A 21,708-nucleotide genomic window follows, 5' to 3' on the forward strand; every position below is an offset into this window, starting at 1 on the left:
ATCACAATTATGTATTTGGTTCACGAGCATAATACCCAGGGGCATTATTGTATTCATTTAGAGCCCCCTAACACCAAAACCCATGAACCATGGGCCATGAATTTCACAATTTTGGAAGAGGCGCTCTTCTTTATCATAACTATGTACATAGTTCATCTGCTTAATATCCAGGAGCAGAGGAGAAGAATTTTGAAGTACATGCTTTATACATGTATTTTATCTCATTAAAAAATACAGTCCCTGTCGCTGGCGAAAAACCCCTAAAAACGAAGGGGAGGTCTGGAATTGTTTTTCTCAGCCACGTGAACCTTCTGAATAATAGTGTTGTGAGACCTTCAGACTTTTACATACATTTTATTAGCAAGCAATATTAAAAGGCTATACGATTCGTTTATATAAAAAGGTGTCATTAAGACAAAAATGAGCAGTTTTACATGTTTATAATTCACAAGTTCATCATGTCATCGATATGAGATGACGTCATTGTGTGTCCTCGTCATCGTGTTCCCTTGCACCCACTTCCTCCTGCCCCGAGCTTTCTGAAGATCCACCCGTCCTGCCCGGTCCAACGGCTGGTACGGCCTCTGGGTGATGTTTTCTCACGTGCCAGACAAGAGCAGACTGCTGGCGACACCTGTAATCACAAAGCTGGCATTTCATTGGCTTCTCGTCGCGGTGAATCAGCTGGTGAATGTTCATGTGCCGCTCGCTTTCGAATTCTTTTTCGCATCCCGGCTTTGAGCATTTGTACGATTTGAAGGAGTTTGTTTGTGAGTGTTTAAACTTTATATGTTCTTGAAGGTGCAAATCATTCTGAAACTTTTTGCTGCATCCATCGTAGATACAAAAGACTTGTTGGTTTCCAGCGTGACGACGTAGCACGTGAGCTCTGAGGTCGTACTTAGTCCGGAAGGCCTTCCCACATCCGGAATCGCTGCAGCGGAAAAAGGCCTCCGACTGCTGCTTTGTGAGGGTGGGGTGTTCCAGCTGTCTGTGATGTTTGAGGGTTAGAGGATTACTGAACGACTCCCCACAGTCCGGACAGAATATTGCCTGACCCTGGCTGTCGTTCTGAGAAGCTTGCTCGCAATTCTCACACTTTAATAGTTCTATTGGGTCACCGTTGGCGTCATTACAAACAACTCTTTGGAACGCAGAACCACATGTCCCACAGAAATTATTCCCCTTTGAATGCTTGAGATAATGTTCATCCTTTCTTTCTACAGGTACAATATCATTGCAAACTTTACAATGAAAGAGTTGATGAAACATTTCATTGGGCTCGTCTTGCTCAACCTCTCCACGTTCCAGGTCGTAGCATCTAGAACTTTCGGGAGATCCCACAGGACTATAGGATCGCGTGTCGTCACTTCCGCCTTCTGCCGCCCTGATGCCATCCTCAATGGTCTCTGGTTGTTGATTGGGTCCAGGAGATGCTTCAAAATGATTGACACTGTTGTCAGGTTTCTCGCCAACCCCACCAGAGACGTAATCTTCCCTCTGTTCCCTGATACGTTGTAGGTTAATCATGTTTTGCCGATTAAAATCCTCCATGTCACTTTGGTTAACCTCCACCATCTGACCTTCAAACATGTTCTCCAGTCGCTTTTTAGGAGGGCGGCCTCTTCGTTTCATACCGGGAACATACTGACTCATTTTCTTGTCTTTCTTTGCAGAAGACAAAGACCGCAGGCGAAATGAGGTGCATATAAAGTTTTGATCAGAAGACTTGGACTTGAGGTACTCCGATGTGCTCTGTCGTCGACGGGGTCTCACACTCACCAGCGACTTGGACGAGAGAACCATCTCCTGATACAAAGCCCCTGTAGAGGCGTTCGCCATTGCAGTCGTCGTTACCATTTTCATTTCACAGGGGGACGAACTTTTGAACACGGTCGAGTCAGCATTAGTTTGCGGGACACTACTGCTTTGTTTTGGTTCGAGTTTTGGAAGAATAGGAGGGTTTTGTTGTGCAGGTGGACATGTTTTGTTATCCATGTTCATAAAACACGGCGGTGTACCGGGTACTTGTATATTGGGATGAAAGGGAGCTGGCTTTGCAATGTCTTGCTTTTGTGATGTAGACACAATGTTCTGTACATCTTGTGTTGTAGAACTGCTAACTTCACACTGAGAGAAACTATTACTGATTGCATTGGACGCTGTCACGTTGTTCCCAGTGTTTAACATGTTATTGACGTTCAAAACTATGGCCGCTGGAGGGAAAGGCTGTGGTATAAATGTTGGATAACTGGAAGAGTCAAACTTCATTTGCTTTTCCTCAGGAGCAACCTTAGCCATCGCAGGGACCTTGGGGGGTCTGCCACGCTTCCTGACGGGTTTTCCGTTACTGTTTATGTTTGTATTTGGATACACCATCATCATGGACTGCGCAGCCGCAACATGTGGATCCACCGGGACTGTCCCAGACATGGATCCTGGGATTGAGCCGGCAAAGTTGGGGGTAGGTATGAAGATGCCTTGAGACGTGGGAAGGTTTCCAGTAGGTAGGGGAAGGAATACGAAGGACGGTTGGTTTGTCTGTTGGTGAAATTCTTGACGTTGAATCTCCGGTTTTTGGTTATTCAGCTGTTGTTTTTTACCTCCACTGTCTTGTCCATAGGATTTAACAAGCGCCTCTGATGTGTGTGTTTGTTGTTCATGAATTTCCATTTTGGGGGTCTGAAGAGTCGTAAATTGCATGTGTTTCCCTGCATCCACCTTAGGTGTCCGTGTACGCTTACTCCATGGTAATTTCAAGACACTAGTATATACTCCGTGGTTTGAGGTATTCTCAGCAATAAGTTTCATTTTCCCCTTTTCTAAGTTCTTTTTCTTTGAATGTACATATGGTCTTTTGCTTGGCAATGGTGTCCAAAGCCGAGACGGCGCGGTGTCCGATAAAGTGTCAAGAGACGTTCCATCCTCCAACTGGTTTCGTGATTTTTCGGGCTGCAAGGTTTCTGTCGGCATGCATCCTGCAATGTTTCCTTCCAGGGATTCGCATTCGGATATTCCTCCGCTGATCATCGGGTTTATCTGAGTAGAGTTCATCATGGCGAGAACTTCCGGGGGAACGTGTTCCGGAAGGACTGGGACGCCGGGTCCGAGTCCGCCAGGAACAACCGGCATCATCCCTGACACACCGCCCTGCATACTCATGTAGGGGTAGGGCGGCGGCGGTCCTTTGTTCACAGTCTCGGGGGAATCCATGTGCACTTTGGGGTTATATTTAGTGCCTTCTATTGTCACAGCGCCGTTGTGAAACTTGACCTGGAGCCCGTCCTTTTCGTTTTCGTCATCTGAGTATACGTCATCGTCAGGTCGGTTTCCGGTCGCCTCCTCCAAATTGGAGCGAACCGATTCCTCCATGCTCTTTGTGTCATACAAATACGTATACCCATCGTTCAGGTGTGGCGACGTCATTGAGCACTGGACGTCATCTTCCTCCAGAGGAACTGTCGGCGACGCGATGTCTTTATCAGGTATTTCCTCTTGGTCAGGTGACCGTCTATTTTGAGTGATGACGTAACCATCTTGGTCCTCTTGATAGTACTCACTTAACGTTTCTGTATCAGAGGGGGCGCTCTTTGCCGACTCCTTGGCCTCACTTCCTGAAGTTCTGAAAAGAGACACCACATTTTTCTGATTATAATTGATTCACATCTTTGTTATACGGTATGTAATTAGTTTGATAAATTTTTTTTAAAGATCTGAAAAATTATTCTAAGTGTATATTTAAACCAAAAAAACTGTCAAAATAGTGAATATATCTAGATTTAAATTGAAAAGAAATCCTTCTGAGTGTGAGGTGTTTTGGGGGGGACCTACTTGGAGTAGTCACTAATGAGCCTTCGCATCAGATCCGCAGTTCCCAGGTTGGTGGCGCTCCGGAGAGCCAGGAAATCCTTCAGGAGGTCGTCCGGAATATCCAGCTTGTTGTGATCAGTGTTCCCGCTAGGTGGCGCCCCTGACTGGTCAGCCGGGAGTCCTGCCTCTTTATCATGCTTGGCCTCCTAATGAAAGTGGAAGAATAATCTAAATATTTTCAAAGATACAGTGGTAGGTGTATTAAAAAAAATAACGATTAATAACGAAAAGTTAATTAAAAAAAAAACAACCACACTTCCACCCACTCTCTTGTACTTTATCAAACGAATTCTGTATATGGAACAGAGGGTTTTTTTTCAGAATAAACGATCTAAAATTAACAAATCCTCTATCATATAAATAGAGATACGATGTATTTAGAAACCATAAAATAAATTCGTGAATTCATTTTTTAAGGCGTGACTCATAGTGTATTAGATCTTAAACAGATGTTTATGAAAACTATACGTGAAATTATATCATCCAATTATGCCGATAAATGCAACATGCATATGTTCACTACTAACGACCAAATATAAAAAAAATAGGAAAACAATAAAAACTTATTTTTATAACTTGTCTGTTCTATATATACACGTATTTATTGATTCAATATTCCTTTACCATAGTTTCCAATTATAAAATGTATAAAACAGCCAATTTTGTGTCTAATAAAATTATTGCATATTAATTGGTTGATTTCAAATAACAATGTACTGCTTGTTCTTCAGGAAACATTTAGTACTGATGATTGGTGGAGATTATTGTCAAAATGTTCCAGTGTTTTATGGTTTTAATACTAAAGCTAGTTTTTAATTTCTTTTAATATCTTTTGATTCTCTAGTTTCTTTTTTAATAGGACAGTCATCATAATCACCATCAATTTCGTTTGTAACTAGTCAACAGAGAAAATTTATTATTTTTGTATCTTTGAAACCTTAAACCTTATAAAACCACTCCACATTTATTGAAGTTTACTAAATTTATGATAGAATAAAGAACACCAAGTAAAAAACAAATGGTGTTTCCCTCTACAGTATTTACCCCCTCGCGCAACTTGTTGCGAAAGGGGATAGAGCCTCGCTGCTGTGCTTGTGTGTATATGTACATGTATGTATGTATCCATTTTCATAGCAAAATTCAAAGAAAACCCTCACACGAATGTTCATCAAACTTTGTACACTTCTTAAGCATGGTAAAAAAGGACAAACCCTATTAATTTTTGAGTTAATTGATTAATTATTCTTTGAATTACCGTAAAAACCCCATAACTTTAACAGAAGTTTTATGTAAGACTTGACAATAGATATTTTCGGTAATTTTATGTACGACCTAAAGTAAATGGCTATGGTATGCACTTCAAATCAACAACTTGATGTTTTTTGGGATTTTTAAAAATCTAGAAAAAAATGTTTTGTAGTAATGGAGGGTTAGAAGATTGTCCATAGTTAAAAGATGAAGCGGGCAAGAGATTAAAGTCATCCGATTTACATCGAAACAAGCAGTCGAATTTCGGACAATTTTTCCCGTTTTAGAATGTAACTAGTCCAGAACCTATACTCTGTCCCAAGATATTTTGGATTCACGTTTGGCTTAATATTGTTTGATATTTATAAATACCTCAGGATTCAAACGATGTTCATTCAAAAGTAGAAAAAATTTCCAAGATTTCTCAGTCAAAACCCCCCTGTTAGCTGATGAGGTTCCAATACAATGCTAAAAAATGTGATGTCTACGGAGATTTTGTATTGCAGTAAGCCCGGATGATAACGTTGAAATATTGTGCGATGTATTCCGAGTGTATTCCGAATGGAGAAAAGATGTAAACATTCCCCATTATAAATCTCCGTAAGGAATCTGTTTTCGTTCCTGTGAATTTTTCCGAGTGAAAAATGATAATGTGTCAATGAAATTATCTTGGAAAATATCCCTTTCAACTATTTTAATTGAACTTCTTTCACAGGTATGTGTATTTTTATAAAAAAAAAACGTCCAAATGTGCAGCGTAAATATCTTGGGACAGACTATAGAAGAGACTGTAACAGATATCGCTTATTCATCACCGGAAAAATTTCTTCATATTGATAATAGCTGCATCCATATCTACTACCTGACATACGACAAGCAACTAGAATTGTCCATCAGAACAGAGTAAAGATCGCTAGATATTCAGCTACGTTTCATAGTGTATACGAATCGTTTATGTATGCTTATAAATATAATAATGAATGTCACTAAATGAATCTTAATTATCAAACTTAAAAGCATATGTGTTGAGTTTCCGCTAGGAATAGGAAAACTGTACAACCACGTCAATGTAACCCCCCCCCCACACACACACACACACACACACCACCACCACCACCACCACCCAAATTTAAACACCACACAGCTTGGGGATTGGGATAAATTAGATATTATGCGTTCAAAGTGGTTTTAGGAATATGAATACTTGTTCCATATTTATTCTGATCTGATACATTTTAAGTATTTTCACAAATAATACATTCCCTACTACAATAATTGATGTCGCGAGGAAATAAAATTTCAAATGAAATTGAATTGACATTGAAATTGAGGGGATGCTCCGCTTAGCGGTGTCCTTGTTAAAAAATGATTTTGCGCAAACATTTAAGGAATAGAGAATCATTCTTTGAGTATATATACGGTCTGATCGAGGGATCAAATCTAGTAAAGCCCGAAGGTCTTTATGATAGATTTGATCACGCCCGACAGTATTGATATTTGATCACCTCATAACATTCAAAGAATGATTCCTTGTTACTTATGTGTACATAATTTTCAGCAATTGTACGATTAAATATTTGAAATAGTCATTGATGAAATGAAAATTGGAATATACATTACAAAATCAATTTGTAGTTTTATTTCAGACAAAGACACTGGGAAATGTAAATACATGAATATAAATGACGAAGAACAAAGGAATACATATAGTTAATTGCTGATTAATTAATTGGTAAACGAATACGAAACTCTTAGGTCTGAATTATTCTTTCATTAGATATTAGTTCGTGTATGTGGTGTATATAGTTCTTATCCTAACATTCAACAGCACCTACAGCATTGGCAATCAGAATAAAACAACTTTACTTTAATTCACACTGTGTCTGAGTGAATTCATTTTTTTTTCATAGGATAATAAAATGGCCGACATTTGGCGCGCTGTCAAGATGTCTGATATTTACATCACATACGTCGTATTCATATGTACACAAACATAAGCTGATAAACACACATCAGAGTCCTTGTGTTTATTTGATCAGTGGCTGTTGTCTATGGTATTTGTAGTACTGTAGTTCCTATGTATACATGTCTATATTTAAATGTAATCTTAATATGTATGATTTTGACAATTTAGAAAAATCGTATGATTTATATCGAATATTTTCTACCAATGTTTTGAGGCTGAAGTCGCTCCAGCAATGGTGACAGACAATCTAAGGTGTGATTGTTGGGGGGTTTGGCCATGATAATCATAGTACAATTAATAACGAAAGAAAGATAACTCTAAAGTTTATTGATAAATCGTAAATACCTTCTCTCTCTCTCTCTCTCTCTCTCTCTCTCTCTTTCTCTCTCTCCTGTGGTGAATGTTTGCAGTGTAGCGGATGTAAATATTCCCCCAACCCAGTAGCCCCGACCCCCTGCGGCGCCACACGTGCATCGAGCTCCCGACCATCCCAGCATGATTCTACGTACACTGATAAAACTTCTATATTTTCGACTTCACTCCATTTTGTATTTATATGATTCTTTTTCTGTATTTTCGATGTAGAATCTTTGAGTATGGTATAGTAACGTGACCATCCCTACCTCTTGACGAGTTTTGGCAGACAGCAGATCCAGTACAGCCGAAATTCTCTTCTGTTTACACAAAGGATGCGAATTCTTTCTTCTGTGCGCCATGACGGAGAAAAATTCCCTATTAGCTAGTTCAGTCTTCAAAGTTAGAAATAATATGTTCCAGATGTTTTCTCACAAATAAAAGTTCACCGAATCACTCTCAAAGTCCCATAAAAATTTTCCGTACGTTCATATTCCCCAAATTTGATAGAATCTTTGTCAAAAAAGCTGCTCCCCTATCTCTGGCAGGGAATATTATGTTGTGCCAAATATGGTGAGGATACATTAAGAACAGGGGGAGATCGTGTTGCGAGCCGCTTCTGGGAGTACGGCGCTGAGAGGCTGATAAAGAACGCTACTAACGCCAAAAATAACCCCACAGACCCCTGCCATGGTTCCCCCCTAAAAGGAATGTCGTATATTTTAGAGGTTGGTTTCCATGCCAACGTGAGATCTAGAAGAAGAAAAAACGCTACACATACAGGAATTTTTCATCTACATCTGTACAAGTCAGATGCAGACGGGATATTCAAAATGGAAACATCTGGGTTTGAAATGCTTTTGGATTGAAACTTCGTAATAGTCATTAAATAAAGTTACACACATCTGCTTAAATAATTCGGCGGTTCGTTTTAATGTTAAAATGTACGAAAATGATTAAACATAAATGATGTACTTTTATTCGATTTGGTATTTGTCGTAATAAAAAATCATTAGATAATTTATATATTTTTGTTATACATGTACATACGTTGAAGAAATATTTTTGTGTATTATTCGATAACTTTGTTAGTTTAAAAAAATCATAGAATATAGATAGGATTCTTGAATTTTCTTATCTATGGAAATAATTTTAAAATGTGGTTCTGAAAAACTAATGTGTTTTTAATGAAAAATAATAAGTAATCTTCGTTTTCAATTCTAATTTCTCTCATGTTTTATTTTTTCTACAAAGCAACTAGGATACTTCTTTATTAGAACGTCTTTTAAAAGATTTAATCAGATTTTGTCACTTTTATAAAGAATTAATTCTACGAATTAGGTTAAATTCGACCGATGTAAATGTACACATATTAAGTTAACGGGCGTGAATATCGAGAACAAGGAAATTCATGCACATCTCCTGAAAATCCATATATTATATTGAACATGAGTAATTTTTGCTTGGTGTCATTATTATCGTCAGAAAAGTTCAAACCGGTTATAACAATCTTCATTGTAAAATGTAAAGATATCACCCACATTAAGGGGACTGGATGCTAATTCAATTACACATCATATCTGTCTTAAACTTTGATTTGATAATTTTGACTTTTTAAAACTATTTATTCGAGTTGGTGAAGAAAACATCCAAATATTTTAGACTTAAAATTTGACCTTTTTTTTCTGTACACACAGCCCTTCGTTTAAAGAAGATCAATATTCCGTAATAAATATGGCCAAGACCATTTAGCCCTTCTAACAAACGAGGGTTTCGTCATAAAGTCAGAATGCACGAACTTGATTCAAAAAGACTGATCTACATTACAGGAGATAAATGAAAACAACAAGGATAAAATCAACAAGTATCTTTTATTATAAAACTTGAATGATACATAACAAAACATTTTATTAAATAGCATCACATTTAAGATTAGATATCTTGCTGATATATCAACATGAAAAGTCGGAAAAGAACAAAGAGTGTACGGAGTCAACTTTTTTACATCAGACTTCTCATGTTTTATCCATTGTACGTAGAGTTACCTCCCGTATCATTGTAAAACTCCCGCGTGCACGATTCAATAATGTTTGATGGATAACCAACAGTGTGTGATTGGTTTATATATATTAAAAAAGCTATACTTTAAAAAAAACTATACTCGTAGACCATCAGCAGACATGTACATGTAGACCAGTCAAAAATACTGTAAAACATGTTTTCCGATCGTCCCAAAGTTTTTGTGAATAAATGTATTATATTCTCTTTCTTCAGTAGTACCGATCTTTTGTTTTAAGATTTTAAACTGGAATAATCACACTACTTATCAAGGCCCCATTTTTTCAGTTCATGTATCAATAAAGCATTATTTACAGAATTTCATATATCTGTTATTTTTAATTAAATATTGATGCATCATAAATAAAATTTCATATCATACTTCTTATATATATATTATATTGAATTGCAGGATATGTTCAATTTACCAAATATTGCATGTATTATGTTGTAGATATGAAGATAAAATAAAATAATTTGATCACAGGCACCTGACGTTATTTTATGATTCCCGGGATAAAAAAAAATATACCCCCTCCCAATAACAATACGATAAACATCGACCCAATCTTGTTTTTGTTTTTTGTTTTTGGTCATATCAACCTGACTTTACACCTGAAACCCAATAATTAACTTCTTTTGCGATCCTCTCCGTATTCCGGTTGGTCCATCAACAACCTAGTTTACTACAGATTCAAACACAACAGCGCATACCATTCACAATTAATACAAATCTTCTTTTCCTGCATCTTTTGCTTTGAGAATGATACAAATGGCTATAGGTGGAATGGATGTTTACACCTTGATGTAAATTAGACAAATTAATGATTCATGATTTCACGACATCACATGTTTGTGTAAATACACCAATAAATATCACCATCATTATTATCATCTTTATCATTATTGTGTTTAAAACTGATTTTATTATTATAATTAGAAGTGAATATAACCTATTCCATAAATTTTGCTTGTATGCATATCTTATTTGAATTGGATGCCTTTTTGGATGCCTTTTTGATATACATATCAATATTGTATTAAAAAATGATTACCCAAATTATCACGTACTACATCTTCCCGAATAAAGGATTCTGATCCGCTCCACTTCTCGCTGATGAGAAGCGGAGCGGATCATAAACCCTTGATTTGGGAAGATACACGCACTATATAGTAATTATGTTAACTTCTGTCCTCCATTTTGCCACTCGTCGCATTATATTTAATATAATATATTTGTATATAAAATTGTATAATTTTTTATTGGGCGAAATCTGTAACGTCAGGTGCCCAGATTATACCTATATCACCTTTTACAGTTGCACCGTTCCATAATGCTTTGCCCCGGATTAGAATGACGTAACGTGATTGCTGTCAAAATTTTTATAGAAGACGAGTAGCAAATTAAAGGCGACCAAAGGGCGACTGTAAAGTCTTTTTGATTATACACGTATTTCTATTTTAATCAATTAAGATTCAAAAACTTTTGGTCCTCAACATAACAACTGAAACACTTCTTAGGTTAACTTAGCAGTAAACTAATGTATTTCTGAATTTCCTAAATGATTGTTTTGTGAGCTTAGTACAAATGTTTAAGTTTCTTGCGTAGATCCAAGTAAGCCTTGTATTTCCTGGAATGTTCCATGGCCTTAAGTCGGTCCGAGCGTTTGGTATACCCCAGGAACCTTCGGACGCTGTCATTATACTGCGCCGCTTTGACCACCACGCTATCATAAGGGTCGCTGTCGTAAAGGAAGCGCGGATGGTGATCACGTGACCCTGGGTACATGTACTCTGGACAACTACACATTGGGGATTCCAGCAGATCAACATGTTTTATTTGGTAAATTTCACGCATGATGTCATCAATTCTTCTTCGCTGTCGTAATTCCTGGAAATTTAAATGAAAATAGTTAGGATACTGAATGTAACTAAGGACGCATATTTGGTATAAATTACTGGTGTCATGTTCGTGTGTCAATTCTCAATCTTAAGTGAGGTGCTTTAATTAAAAATTGAATGTAATATTGGCGAAATAATTGACTTGAATATAGATCAAACATAAACTAATTAACTCGATGGCATTAGAATAAACGGGCAATCTTCAACAATGTTAAAAGCATACTGAGTGCGACCTTCGACGCTCTGTATGGTAGAAGGAAACAACGAGTAAATGTTTATGCTGTTAATTTAAAAAAATCCATATTCCAATCTCATTAAATTAAAGAGTTCGATTAATTAATCTAATATAGAGCAAGTGCAAGTAAATAGTAGACTTTTCCTAGTGGAGAAAATCCATTGCAATTGAACACACTTGCTACAAAGCCAAAATACATTTTCATAATTGTTAAAGAATAAATATTTCATTATTCAGTACGGGCTAATTTTTAAAAAGAAATCGAGTGGAAAATATACAAGTATATCAATGGAGAATAAAAAGGTTAAAAGATATTAACTGTTTACCAAAAAAAATCACACATAATAATTTGTAAGCTTTTAGCTTTTGTTGTCTCAACACGCCAATTACAAGTCCAACTCTAATAGAATTATTTATACAAATACTCATACGTTTAAAGCCATTTCAATATCGTTTACGTAAGGCAATTGAAATGCTTCACGAACAATATTTATTCAGAATATCATTGAGAGAGAGAGAGAGAGAGAGAGAGAGAGAGAGAGAGAGAGAGAGAGAGAGAGAGACTCTTACCGCTTGCTTGATAAAGTAAAGAACCTCGGGATCAGGCTCGGGTTCCCTGCTAGGTTTGTGATGTAGTCGGATGAACGATCTCTCTTTGCTCTGTAGTAGAGGGGGTTCACAGCTGAACTGAGGTAATGCTTCCTGTGGTCGTGTTGAACCTCTTTGGCTGTCCCCGTCTGTTTGACAAAATTGGTCTTTCATACTCTTAACGTAAGACGTTTCTCGCGTCCTTGTGCCATTTTGTGGCAGCTTTATCACTAACGTCACATCGTTTTCTCGATGAGTATCATCGTTTTTTATGACGATTTCAATTTTCGGAAGGCTTGAGGTTTGAGATTTTGACACATGCTTTGGATTCATCGCTTCGTTGAAGATTTCTTTGTCTTGTTCTGTATAATTTTCAATGAATCGTTCCGCCATTGGTAAACGTTTCAGTGGGATTTGATTTGACCGCATCAAATCTTTTGTGTCATCTTCTTGAATATCGTTTTGGTTGTTATCCTGAATGCACTGTCGATGTTGAAACTGATTTGAAAAACAATTATCATTCCGTTTAATTTGTTGAACACTATCGAGACCATTATCATCTGTTGGTTTAGTTATGTGGTAGGGCTCCTCATATTCACTGATACCAATTTGAGTTCCTTCTGAACCTGATGTTATGCTTTCTGCTTGATTGTCGTCAGTTAAAACTGTACCATCATTTGTATCCTGAATACTATCATCGATTAGGACTTTTGCATTTGTATCTCGACTTGAATCGTTAGGTAAGATGTTTTCCTTATTCATATTCAATTCGTACTCATTGAGCTGGACCTTCTCTTTACTGGCATTTTGCTTGAGTTTATATTGTTCTTCATCCATATCCCGATTGCAACCATTAAGTTTTTCGTTCTCTTTGCCTGTATCCTGATTGCAACCAATAAGGGAGTCTTCATTTGTATCTTTTTTGCAATCGTCGAGTGAATCTTTCTCACTATTTGTATCCTGATCGCAATCTTTCAGCGAGTCTTTCTCCTTATTTGTGTCCTGGTTGCAATCATTAAATTGTAAGGCTTTCTCTCTATCTGTATTCATATTGCAATCATTGAGCGAGTCTCTCTCTATTTCAAAGTCCTTTTTGGAGTAATTTGTGTTATTTGTATCCTGATCGCAATCGTTTTGTGAGTCATTCTCTTTATCTGTATCCTGAATGCAATCATTGAGTTGTTCTTTTTCTGTATCCTGATCACAATCGTTGAGCGAGTCTTTCTCATTATCTGTATTTTGAGCGCATTTATTGAGCGAGTCTTTCTCATTACTTGTATCCTGGGTGCAATCTTTGAGCGATTCTTTCTCTTTATCTGCATCATCTTTGCAATCGTCGAGTGAATCGTTCTCCCCATTTGAATCCTGATTGCAATCGTTGAGCGAGTCTTTCTTATTATTTGTATCCTGATCGCAATCGTTGAGCGAGTATTTCGTATTATTTGTATCCTGATCGCAATCTTTGAGCGAGTCTTTATTCCTGTTTGCGTCCTGATCGCAGTCTTTGAGCGAGTCTTTCTCTTTATCGGTATCTTTATTGAAATCATCGAGTGAGTCTTTTTCATTATTTATATCTTTATTGCAATCACTGAACGAGTTTTTCCCATTATTTGTTTCCTGATTGCAATCATCGAGTGAGTCGTTCTCATTGTCTTCATCCTGATTGCAACCGTCAAGTTGTTTTTTCTCTTCATTCTTATCCTTATTGCAACTGTTTAGTGAATCTTTCTCAACCGTGTACATATTGCAGTCATCGAGTGAGCCATTCTCTTTATCCAAGTCGTTATTGCAATCATTGCGTGGATCTTTCTTATCATCTGTATCCATATTGCCATTCTTATTGCAATCTTTTATTGAATCATTTATTGGGTTTTCATCCTGAACAGTGTCCCGATTGAACACGTTTTTTTCGTAAACATTTTCCCTGGACCCGTTAAGTTCTTCATTTTGTGTCATCTTTTTGCCATTTCTTTGTTTGGCATGTTCTTGCTTGTCGTCATCTCTTCCAGTGTGGGTAGTTGCAGATATAGCTGTTGCACGTCTCGAACTGTTTTGTTCCTGGCTGGTTTTAGAACCTCGATCTGGGTCACTGGATCCTGCCTCTCTGTGTGGCTTTTTGTACAGATTAGCATTATGGGCTCGAACATCCTGAAGAGATTTCACAAATAATTCACTGTACTCTATCTCTTCTTGTAACAGTGATTTTATACTCTTAGCGAAAGAGTAGAAGTTATTTGGCTGCAGAGTAAAATAATAAAATACAGAGGGATGTATCTTGTGTTTACACATTGAAATTTTTTATTGTTTTAATATATAATAGTAATTAAGAATTTAATTCTCCATGATTGATTTAATCAAATAAAAAAATGATATTTCGATTTCTTAAAATTTTATTGAAAAATAATGGTTGGTTGAGTTTAAGGTGAAGATCTAGTAAACATTTTCACCAAAGCGTTTTTGGTACAAGATTCATTATGACGTCAAAAAGGATTTGATGTATTTTTTCCCGTACTTTGTGACTACATGAGTACATGTATATGGAAATTATGTAGTAAATAAAAACTATTTTGACATTCCATTTGAAATCATATGAAACGTAATCCCAATACACATCATTTTAAAGAAGAGCATTTTATATGCCGTTTTTAGAGTGACTGTAGATATTCTGGATATATTTCAATCGTAAAAAGCGAGAAAAAAACTCCGAAACATACATGTATCCTTGGAAATGACATTTGAAACATGACTTTTCAAAGTGTTTATCTAAAATTTATCTCTGGTTCACATTATAAAACCAACCTGTTGTTATGAAGCATTATTGACTGAATTATTTTCAAATTTGTAGGTTTCATTCATATGCTAGATCATGACCTTAAACCACTAAAACGTTTGTAATCTACACAACATGTAAAGAGTACTATGATATTGAAGCCAGTTTTTAAAACATCGCATCTAAATTTGAACTAACAGGAAGGAGTTACAAGGTAGAGATACAAGTAGTACATTGCTTGTGGGACACTTACCAAGTCCTTACAAACATATAGAATAGCAAAGAAATTCATAAAAGTTTTGTCAATTGAAAAGAAAAACAAATTTGAAGGAAGTTACAGAATTGGGAACGAATACTACTACTAGACTATGTCAGATCTATAGATTCTATTCTATAAAAGCTTTTTTATGAATGGTGGAAATGATACGAAAGCACAAAGCATAATTATATTGCAAAAAAGACCTTACAAAACAGAGTCAGGAACACACAATAAGATTAATGATCGGCATGAAATACTGAGCCAACAATATGAATAACATTTTACACTGTTAACAAATGATTTTATATAATTGAACTGTTAAACAAATATCTTTATTTTTTTCATTTTGTACATAACAAGCAAGCTAAAAATAGCCGTTCATTTCTCCAGCTTAAGAGCATAACGATTAGAGGTTTATTGTTTTTAAACGCTAATAGTTGTTGTAACCATAAAAGCTTGTTTTTCAATAAGCAAAGAACCAAGCAGAGCAAAAGGCTTAAAAATGTGATTACTTTAGCATAAGCAATGAATTTTGTTATGTATAATAAAAAAATATAACTTACTAGAGACATCTGTGAAAGTGACGTTGGGTTTTTAGCACCCGTTCTCTTTTCTGTTTTGCTGTCATCAATAGTCAAGGTAGTCACGCGTGGTTTCTCAGTGACATGCAATCTTTTGTCTGTTTCTGATGTGTGAACGCCCACTGAAATCTGTTCTTCATGCATGGAACTCGTAGCTTTGTTCTCTGGGTTATTTGTTTTAGCTTCTAATGCTTTATATCTTGCCCTGCTCTGATTTGATTTCGATTTCTGTTCGTCAGTCTCCTCTTCCACCTCACCGTCACGGGTTGATTCTGACGAGTGTTTATGGGATACCGTCGATTTGCTTCCGTTACCCAGAATCACCCCCTGTCTGTCAGCTTCAATCCATGTAGTATCATCGCTTTCAATTACTTTTGATTCGGAAAATTTTATTGCCTCTTGTTGTTTATTGCTTGACTTTAGTAGATTTACCGTTGTCTGAGGTATAGGTTGATGGACTCTGGATGCGATTTCCTCACTGGTTATATCATCCATATCTGTTTTAGGCGCGTCTGATATAGAAACTTTTACATTTTTGGACATGCCTTCGTAAGATTTTTCTTTGTTCTCGTCATTCCCAGTCTCCGGATTCCAAAACTCCTTGTTTGAGATACCATTTGTTTCATAACCATTCGTAATGTAGTTGTTTGTTTCTTCGGTGTCATTTTGATTCGATAAATTTACTTCTGCTTTGCTTTTATAGATTGGTTCAACATTTAGCACTTCGTTTTCTTCCCGACATTCACTAGAATTAACTTGACTATTACTTGACGAAACATCAACATCCTGCAATATACCAATATTATGCAGTTCATTGGATTCACGAGGACTCGTATTTTCGGGTATCCCGTTATCTATATTGTCGTCTGCATGTGGTTCCATGTTTTTATCTGTTTTTGATTTATCAAAATTTGATACACTGGGCTCCCCTCGAAGTTCCACAGTCTGCGCGTCCGGTTGTTTACCTGGATCTATAGTAACATTAACCATATTTGGTAGATCAACATTTTGTATATTGTCTTCTTTAGTCATCTTATCAAAACCTGAAGCAACACTTGTGCTATTTTGTGGTTGATCACGCGTCATTTCATCTTCTTCCTGCATCTTAGCAGACTCTAAATTAACACTGATCTTATCTGATGACTTCATATTTTCAATTTTCTCTTCATTGCGTGATGTTGTAGAATCTTCAGAAAAAGTTTCCTTATTTGACTCATCTTTTGATAAACAACTGTCCTGAAGATTGTTTGAAAGCTCCTTTGCTTTGGATTCATCTTGTTCATGATTTTTTATTTCAATATTTTTTTCATCTTTAGCTATACTGATCTGGGAAGACATCTTATCTGTGGAGTTTGTTATTCCACTATTGCTCAGACCTTCTCTATGCCTAGACTCGATTGAAATTCTAGACTGATATGTCTCGACATTGCAATTGTTAGCATCTTTTTCTTCCAATTCTTGGGTTGTATCTCCAACCTGGAGTGAAACCACGATATTCTTGGTTCTAGAGCTTCCTCTTCTTATTTCAACTTTAATGGTGTCATCATTGTTTTGTTCTCCTTCATTCACCACTTCCGATTTTTCGTTTTGTTCTTCTGTATTCACCACTTTCGATTTTTCGTTTTCACTTGTGTTCTTCTTTGGTGTCATTTCTCTTTGCGTCTCGCTGTTTACAGAAGCAGATTCATGTCGATCCCAAAACATCACCGACCCAGAAGTGCTCCTCGAGTGAGCCGAGGAAGGGAATGGACTGATAGTGGACCTGTTTGTCCGGTGGCTCTTTCCGCTCCGTCCATTTCTCTTGTGAAAGGCCCCACCTTCTTCTTGGAGAGCTCTTATTTTATCCTCCATCGTAAAACTGCTTCCCTCGTTATCTTGTATCACCGAAAACCGCCGTCTACGTTTATAATATGCACGAGGCTTCGTCGATGGAGAGTGGTCTGTATCATCTTCGTCCGTTACAACGCCACATAAATTCTTGTCTACCATGTCTTCAGTGATGCTTTTCCGGGAAGCGTCATGAAACTCAGAATGACGTCTGTGACGTGCTTGGTGTCTTTTGACCCGCACAGGATATAAAGCGGAGATTTCTTCTTTTTCTGTGGAGCCATCATTGCTGGGATGTATAGAGGTCGCATTTTGTTTTTCGTCTGATGATTTCTTTGTCTTAAAATCCTCAATCTCGTTCTCATTCCGTTTAACTCGCTCCGACCTAATGAAATCTGCCAGTGAAAATCTTCTTTCGTTGTTAGCAGCCATCTATAATAAAGTTAAATAAGTCTCAATAAAACTTCAATTGAAATGTATTGAAGCAAACTTTAAAATGTTTTTAAAAAACATCTAAATCTATTCTGTGTACTTTAAAAACGTACGTGTACAAAAAAAAATTCCTATGAAAAATATTTAAATTGTATTGGTAAAACAATATTGCATCTAGAAGAAATGTTATAAAAAGAAAGAACAAGAATTTTTTTCCCATTCAAAAATTTCTAAAATGATAAGTGTTCAGACACAATAAATGGTGCATAATATTTTCAACTAGAACAATATTGGTGACAACATAAATACATGTATCTGTAAGTGAAAAATTGAAGTAATGATGTGCAAACTATATTATTATACTTTCATGTTAAATACTGAAATCTGATTGGTTTAGACGCAGTTGGTAATGCGTTCTATTACCCTCAGCGTTAGCAACACACTTGGCAACGGGTAACACAACAAATTGTTACATGCGCATAAATTATGCGCGTACCGATCGCCGTAGAATTCACTTCTTTTCTATATAAAAGCAGTAAAATTTTCTTTAAAAGTAAGACATTCAGTATAATAAAATAAATAATGCCTGTTTGAGAGGGTAACTGTTGAAATCGACACCCCGAGACAATCATTGTCAACCTCTGCTTCGCGTCGGTTGACAATGATTGTCTCGGGGTGTCAATTTCAACTGTTACCCTCCCAAACAGGCACTATTTATATAGTGTTGTCTTTTTGTCGTTTCATTCATATACATTGTTTAGAATTGAAATAAGAAAGATTTCAGAGAATAATGAAAAACATACAAATTAATGGGTGTATCATGTTGTAATTTTTAAAGTAACTTTGTGAGTGTATACCCGTAAACAAAAATTACAATATGACAACTTTGTTTTATTGTATATTGTTTATGTACACCCACCCATGCAGTTATTTCAAAACCTTATAAAGCCATTTTTACTATTCATTTTCATTTCAAGTTTTGTAGATAAGGCATTTAAATTTTATATGGAAGGCATATCATGATTCATTTCTAAGAATTAGCATACTTCTTTAAGGAATGAAATTTTGTACTTGTATTTAGAATATTAGTATTTTATTTGTTTAGCAATTTCAGCACTATACTATTAATTTTAATTATCAATATCACAATTAAAAAGAAATTTTAAAATCAAAATTTAATACATAATTGTCTCTTATAAATCTGTTAAATTTCAATTAAGAATTACATTAAGTAAGGGTACCTTTATTAGTCGAAGTCTCCACTAGTTAGTCCTCAGCTTGTCTAACCACCGAGGCACGACCATGAGATCTAAATGTAAGTACTGGAATCTAGCTAATCAATTTCTTCTCAGCCGCCTACAGCGAGCAGGTCGTGACATTAGGATTGAAAAATTCGATTTCACGGACCAAGTCATTTCATACCATTGCCGGCGTCTTTTTAACAATAAATGATTGCGCATGTTGTGCTGATTTTAATTAGACGGAGAGTCTACAACAAATAAGTACGATTCTAAAATTATACCTTCGACAGTTTTTATTTTCAATATTTGTTTGTTTTTTTGTTTTCTGCTAATGTTGAACTGAGTAAATTTTTTATTGCGTTACACAGAACTAAGATTAGCATATTGTGAAATCTAATATTTTTTTTAGGATAAAATCCTAAGATTTTTAAAATTTTAAGAGAGCTGGACGGCCGTGCTCATTTTAAGCGATATTTATCTTCTTCAGATAAAGAGCTCTATGTAAACATATATGAAGATGTTTAAATTTTTCAGCAAAAATATAAAAACTTTAATTTCCCGTAACAATTGTTATGTTCAAAGATATAATGTTTAAACATTTTAAGGTATATACATCTGACGGGTACTAGTAATTTGTGAAATCATTATGATACATATTCTTTATCGATGGTGAGATATTTTATCAGAAACAAATTGCAAAAATATATTTTATGAAAATATAATTTAATTCTGGTTGTAATGCGCTTTCTGATTGGCTAAAAAATTATTTTATATCGTATAAAGAATGTTGCCTACGTCATGGTAAGACTAACGTCAAAAACGTATCAATACGCCTGACGTTATGTTTGAATTTGTACATTTTAACGTCATTTAAAAGGTCAAATGACCGTTTTTATCTACAATGAAGAGTAAAAATATTAAATTATAAGCAATGAATTTAATATTTATTAGTTTTATACGATATAAAATAGTTTGAAACAGTTTACGCTTTTTTATAAACCGCTTCGCGGTTTATAAAGCGCAAACTGCCCCAAACCATTTTATATCGTATAAAACATAAATATTGAATTCATTCCTTAAATAAAATGGTTTTTTACTTTCTTTCTTTAAAGCATTCACTGGGAAGTGTATACAAAACAGGATTGTACATCACATTATTTGTAAAATTTCTCAATTAACCGGTGAAACAACTCCAACATGGCCAAAGCTTCGAAACAAGCTTTGACATCTACACTGTATCTTGTTCACCCCACCCCAGCGCCAGACCAGAACCCTCCTCCAAGTCTCGGTACTTTTGCAAGCGATCACAACGCTTATGTGCATGTGAACAGCATTTTTGTTCATATCATTTCAGAGTTGCAAACCACTGAACTACTGAATCATCATATTAAAAATTATATTGATAATTTTATATTTTTTCAATTGAAACAAGAAACATGCCTTATTTCATTCTTGCAACTTCAAGGATGAGAATCTCATTGCAATTTACCAAGAAATGAATGTTTGGAGTCCGTTTTGTGATTTAGAACCGTGATTTCTCCCCCCCCCCCCCCCCTCCCCCCTTCCACGCAGTATATAAAATTAACAAAGTAGTGCATGACGAAAATTAATACCTTTCAAATAAAGAATGTCATCTTCATATCGAATGTGTTATACATGGTGAAGTTACATCGTGTTAACATCGTGTTTCTCCATTCTTTTTACTTACATCATTCTCATCAGTACATACGCTCTGTTATTTTCCATGAAAAAATTTACCCTTCGTGGTTTTAGCTCTTTTGAACTGTGCTTAATGTCTATTTAAGAAATAAACAACGTTATTTAGTGAACATGGCGTTATGAATAGCAATTGCTCTGTTGGCATATTCCATGATGCGCGCTAGCGCATCATGGAAAATATGCCAGCAGAGCAGTTGCTATTCATAACGCCATGTTCACTAAATAATCGTTGTTTATTACTTATATTTGCATTTCACCACTCGCAAAAACCCTGTATTAGCCTAGACCTTGACATTTAGCTATTACATCAAAAGTAAACATTCAGACTGTAATGTATCTTTTTAATTCACATAGATTTGTTAACAGAATCAATGATATATAACAGTAATTCCTTTAAAATGTTATCAAAAACATGTTTTAATATTACATGTAATATTACATGTAAATACGTCAATTTTAATGGAGTTGGAGAAAACACATGATGTATCGTATAGTGGTTTAAATCTATAACGTCATGGAAAAGTATATATAACGTTACACCTTTATGACGTCATAGTATACTGACAGAGCAATTGCGATTATAGAGAAATAATTGCAGCTCCTCCGTATGGGCTTACAGTGGGAAAGAACAATGGAAATGCAAATATAATACATTTAT

At 35.8% G+C, this 21,708-nt stretch overlaps 2 protein-coding genes across 3 annotated transcripts; both read right to left on the minus strand.

The window, feature by feature from the left end:
* Positions 1 to 344: 344 nt before the first annotated feature.
* LOC105345796 (hypothetical protein) lies at positions 345 to 8,311 on the minus strand. The gene is made up of 3 exons (XM_011454097.4): positions 7,708 to 8,311; positions 3,832 to 4,016; positions 345 to 3,622 (listed from the first exon to the last, which is right to left on the minus strand). Exons 1-3 carry the CDS (start codon positions 7,798 to 7,800, stop codon positions 481 to 483), a joined length of 3,420 nt encoding a protein of 1,139 aa, XP_011452399.3. The 5' UTR covers positions 7,801 to 8,311; the 3' UTR covers positions 345 to 480.
* Positions 8,312 to 9,340: 1,029 nt separating this feature from the next.
* On the minus strand, positions 9,341 to 19,481 carry LOC105345797 (fibrinogen-binding protein). 2 transcript variants are annotated; one of them, XM_011454098.4, is made up of 4 exons: positions 19,332 to 19,481; positions 15,814 to 18,090; positions 12,204 to 14,459; positions 9,341 to 11,387 (listed from the first exon to the last, which is right to left on the minus strand). In XM_011454098.4, the coding sequence occupies exons 2-4, from the start codon at positions 18,088 to 18,090 to the stop codon at positions 11,076 to 11,078; spliced, it is 4,845 nt and encodes a 1,614-aa protein (XP_011452400.3). In that variant the 5' UTR covers positions 19,332 to 19,481; the 3' UTR covers positions 9,341 to 11,075. The 2 variants fall into 2 exon arrangements, with proteins under 2 accessions (XP_011452400.3, XP_011452401.3); XM_011454099.4 differs by having other exon boundaries at positions 9,342 to 11,387; positions 12,204 to 14,369.
* Positions 19,482 to 21,708: the final 2,227 nt, after the last annotated feature.

This window comes from Magallana gigas, chromosome 3 (assembly GCF_963853765.1).
Source record: "Magallana gigas chromosome 3, xbMagGiga1.1, whole genome shotgun sequence".
NCBI classification, from domain to species: Eukaryota; Metazoa; Mollusca; class Bivalvia; order Ostreida; family Ostreidae; genus Magallana; species Magallana gigas.

Coding starts and splice junctions, on each gene's coding strand:
- LOC105345796 (XM_011454097.4), bottom strand. CDS start 7,800: ATGGCGCACAGAAGAAAGAATTCGCATCCTTTGTGTAAACAGAAGAGA. Junction 4,017..7,707: donor CTGCCAAAACTCGTCAAGAG/GTAGGGATGGTC, acceptor CACTTTCATTAG/GAGGCCAAGCATGATAAAGA. Junction 3,623..3,831: donor CTCATTAGTGACTACTCCAA/GTAGGTCCCCCC, acceptor GTCTCTTTTCAG/AACTTCAGGAAGTGAGGCCA.
- LOC105345797 (XM_011454098.4), bottom strand. CDS start 18,090: ATGGCTGCTAACAACGAAAGAAGATTTTCACTGGCAGATTTCATTAGG. Junction 14,460..15,813: donor CACTTTCACAGATGTCTCTA/GTAAGTTATATT, acceptor TTTACTCTGCAG/CCAAATAACTTCTACTCTTT. Junction 11,388..12,203: donor TTTACTTTATCAAGCAAGCG/GTAAGAGTCTCT, acceptor TTAAATTTCCAG/GAATTACGACAGCGAAGAAG.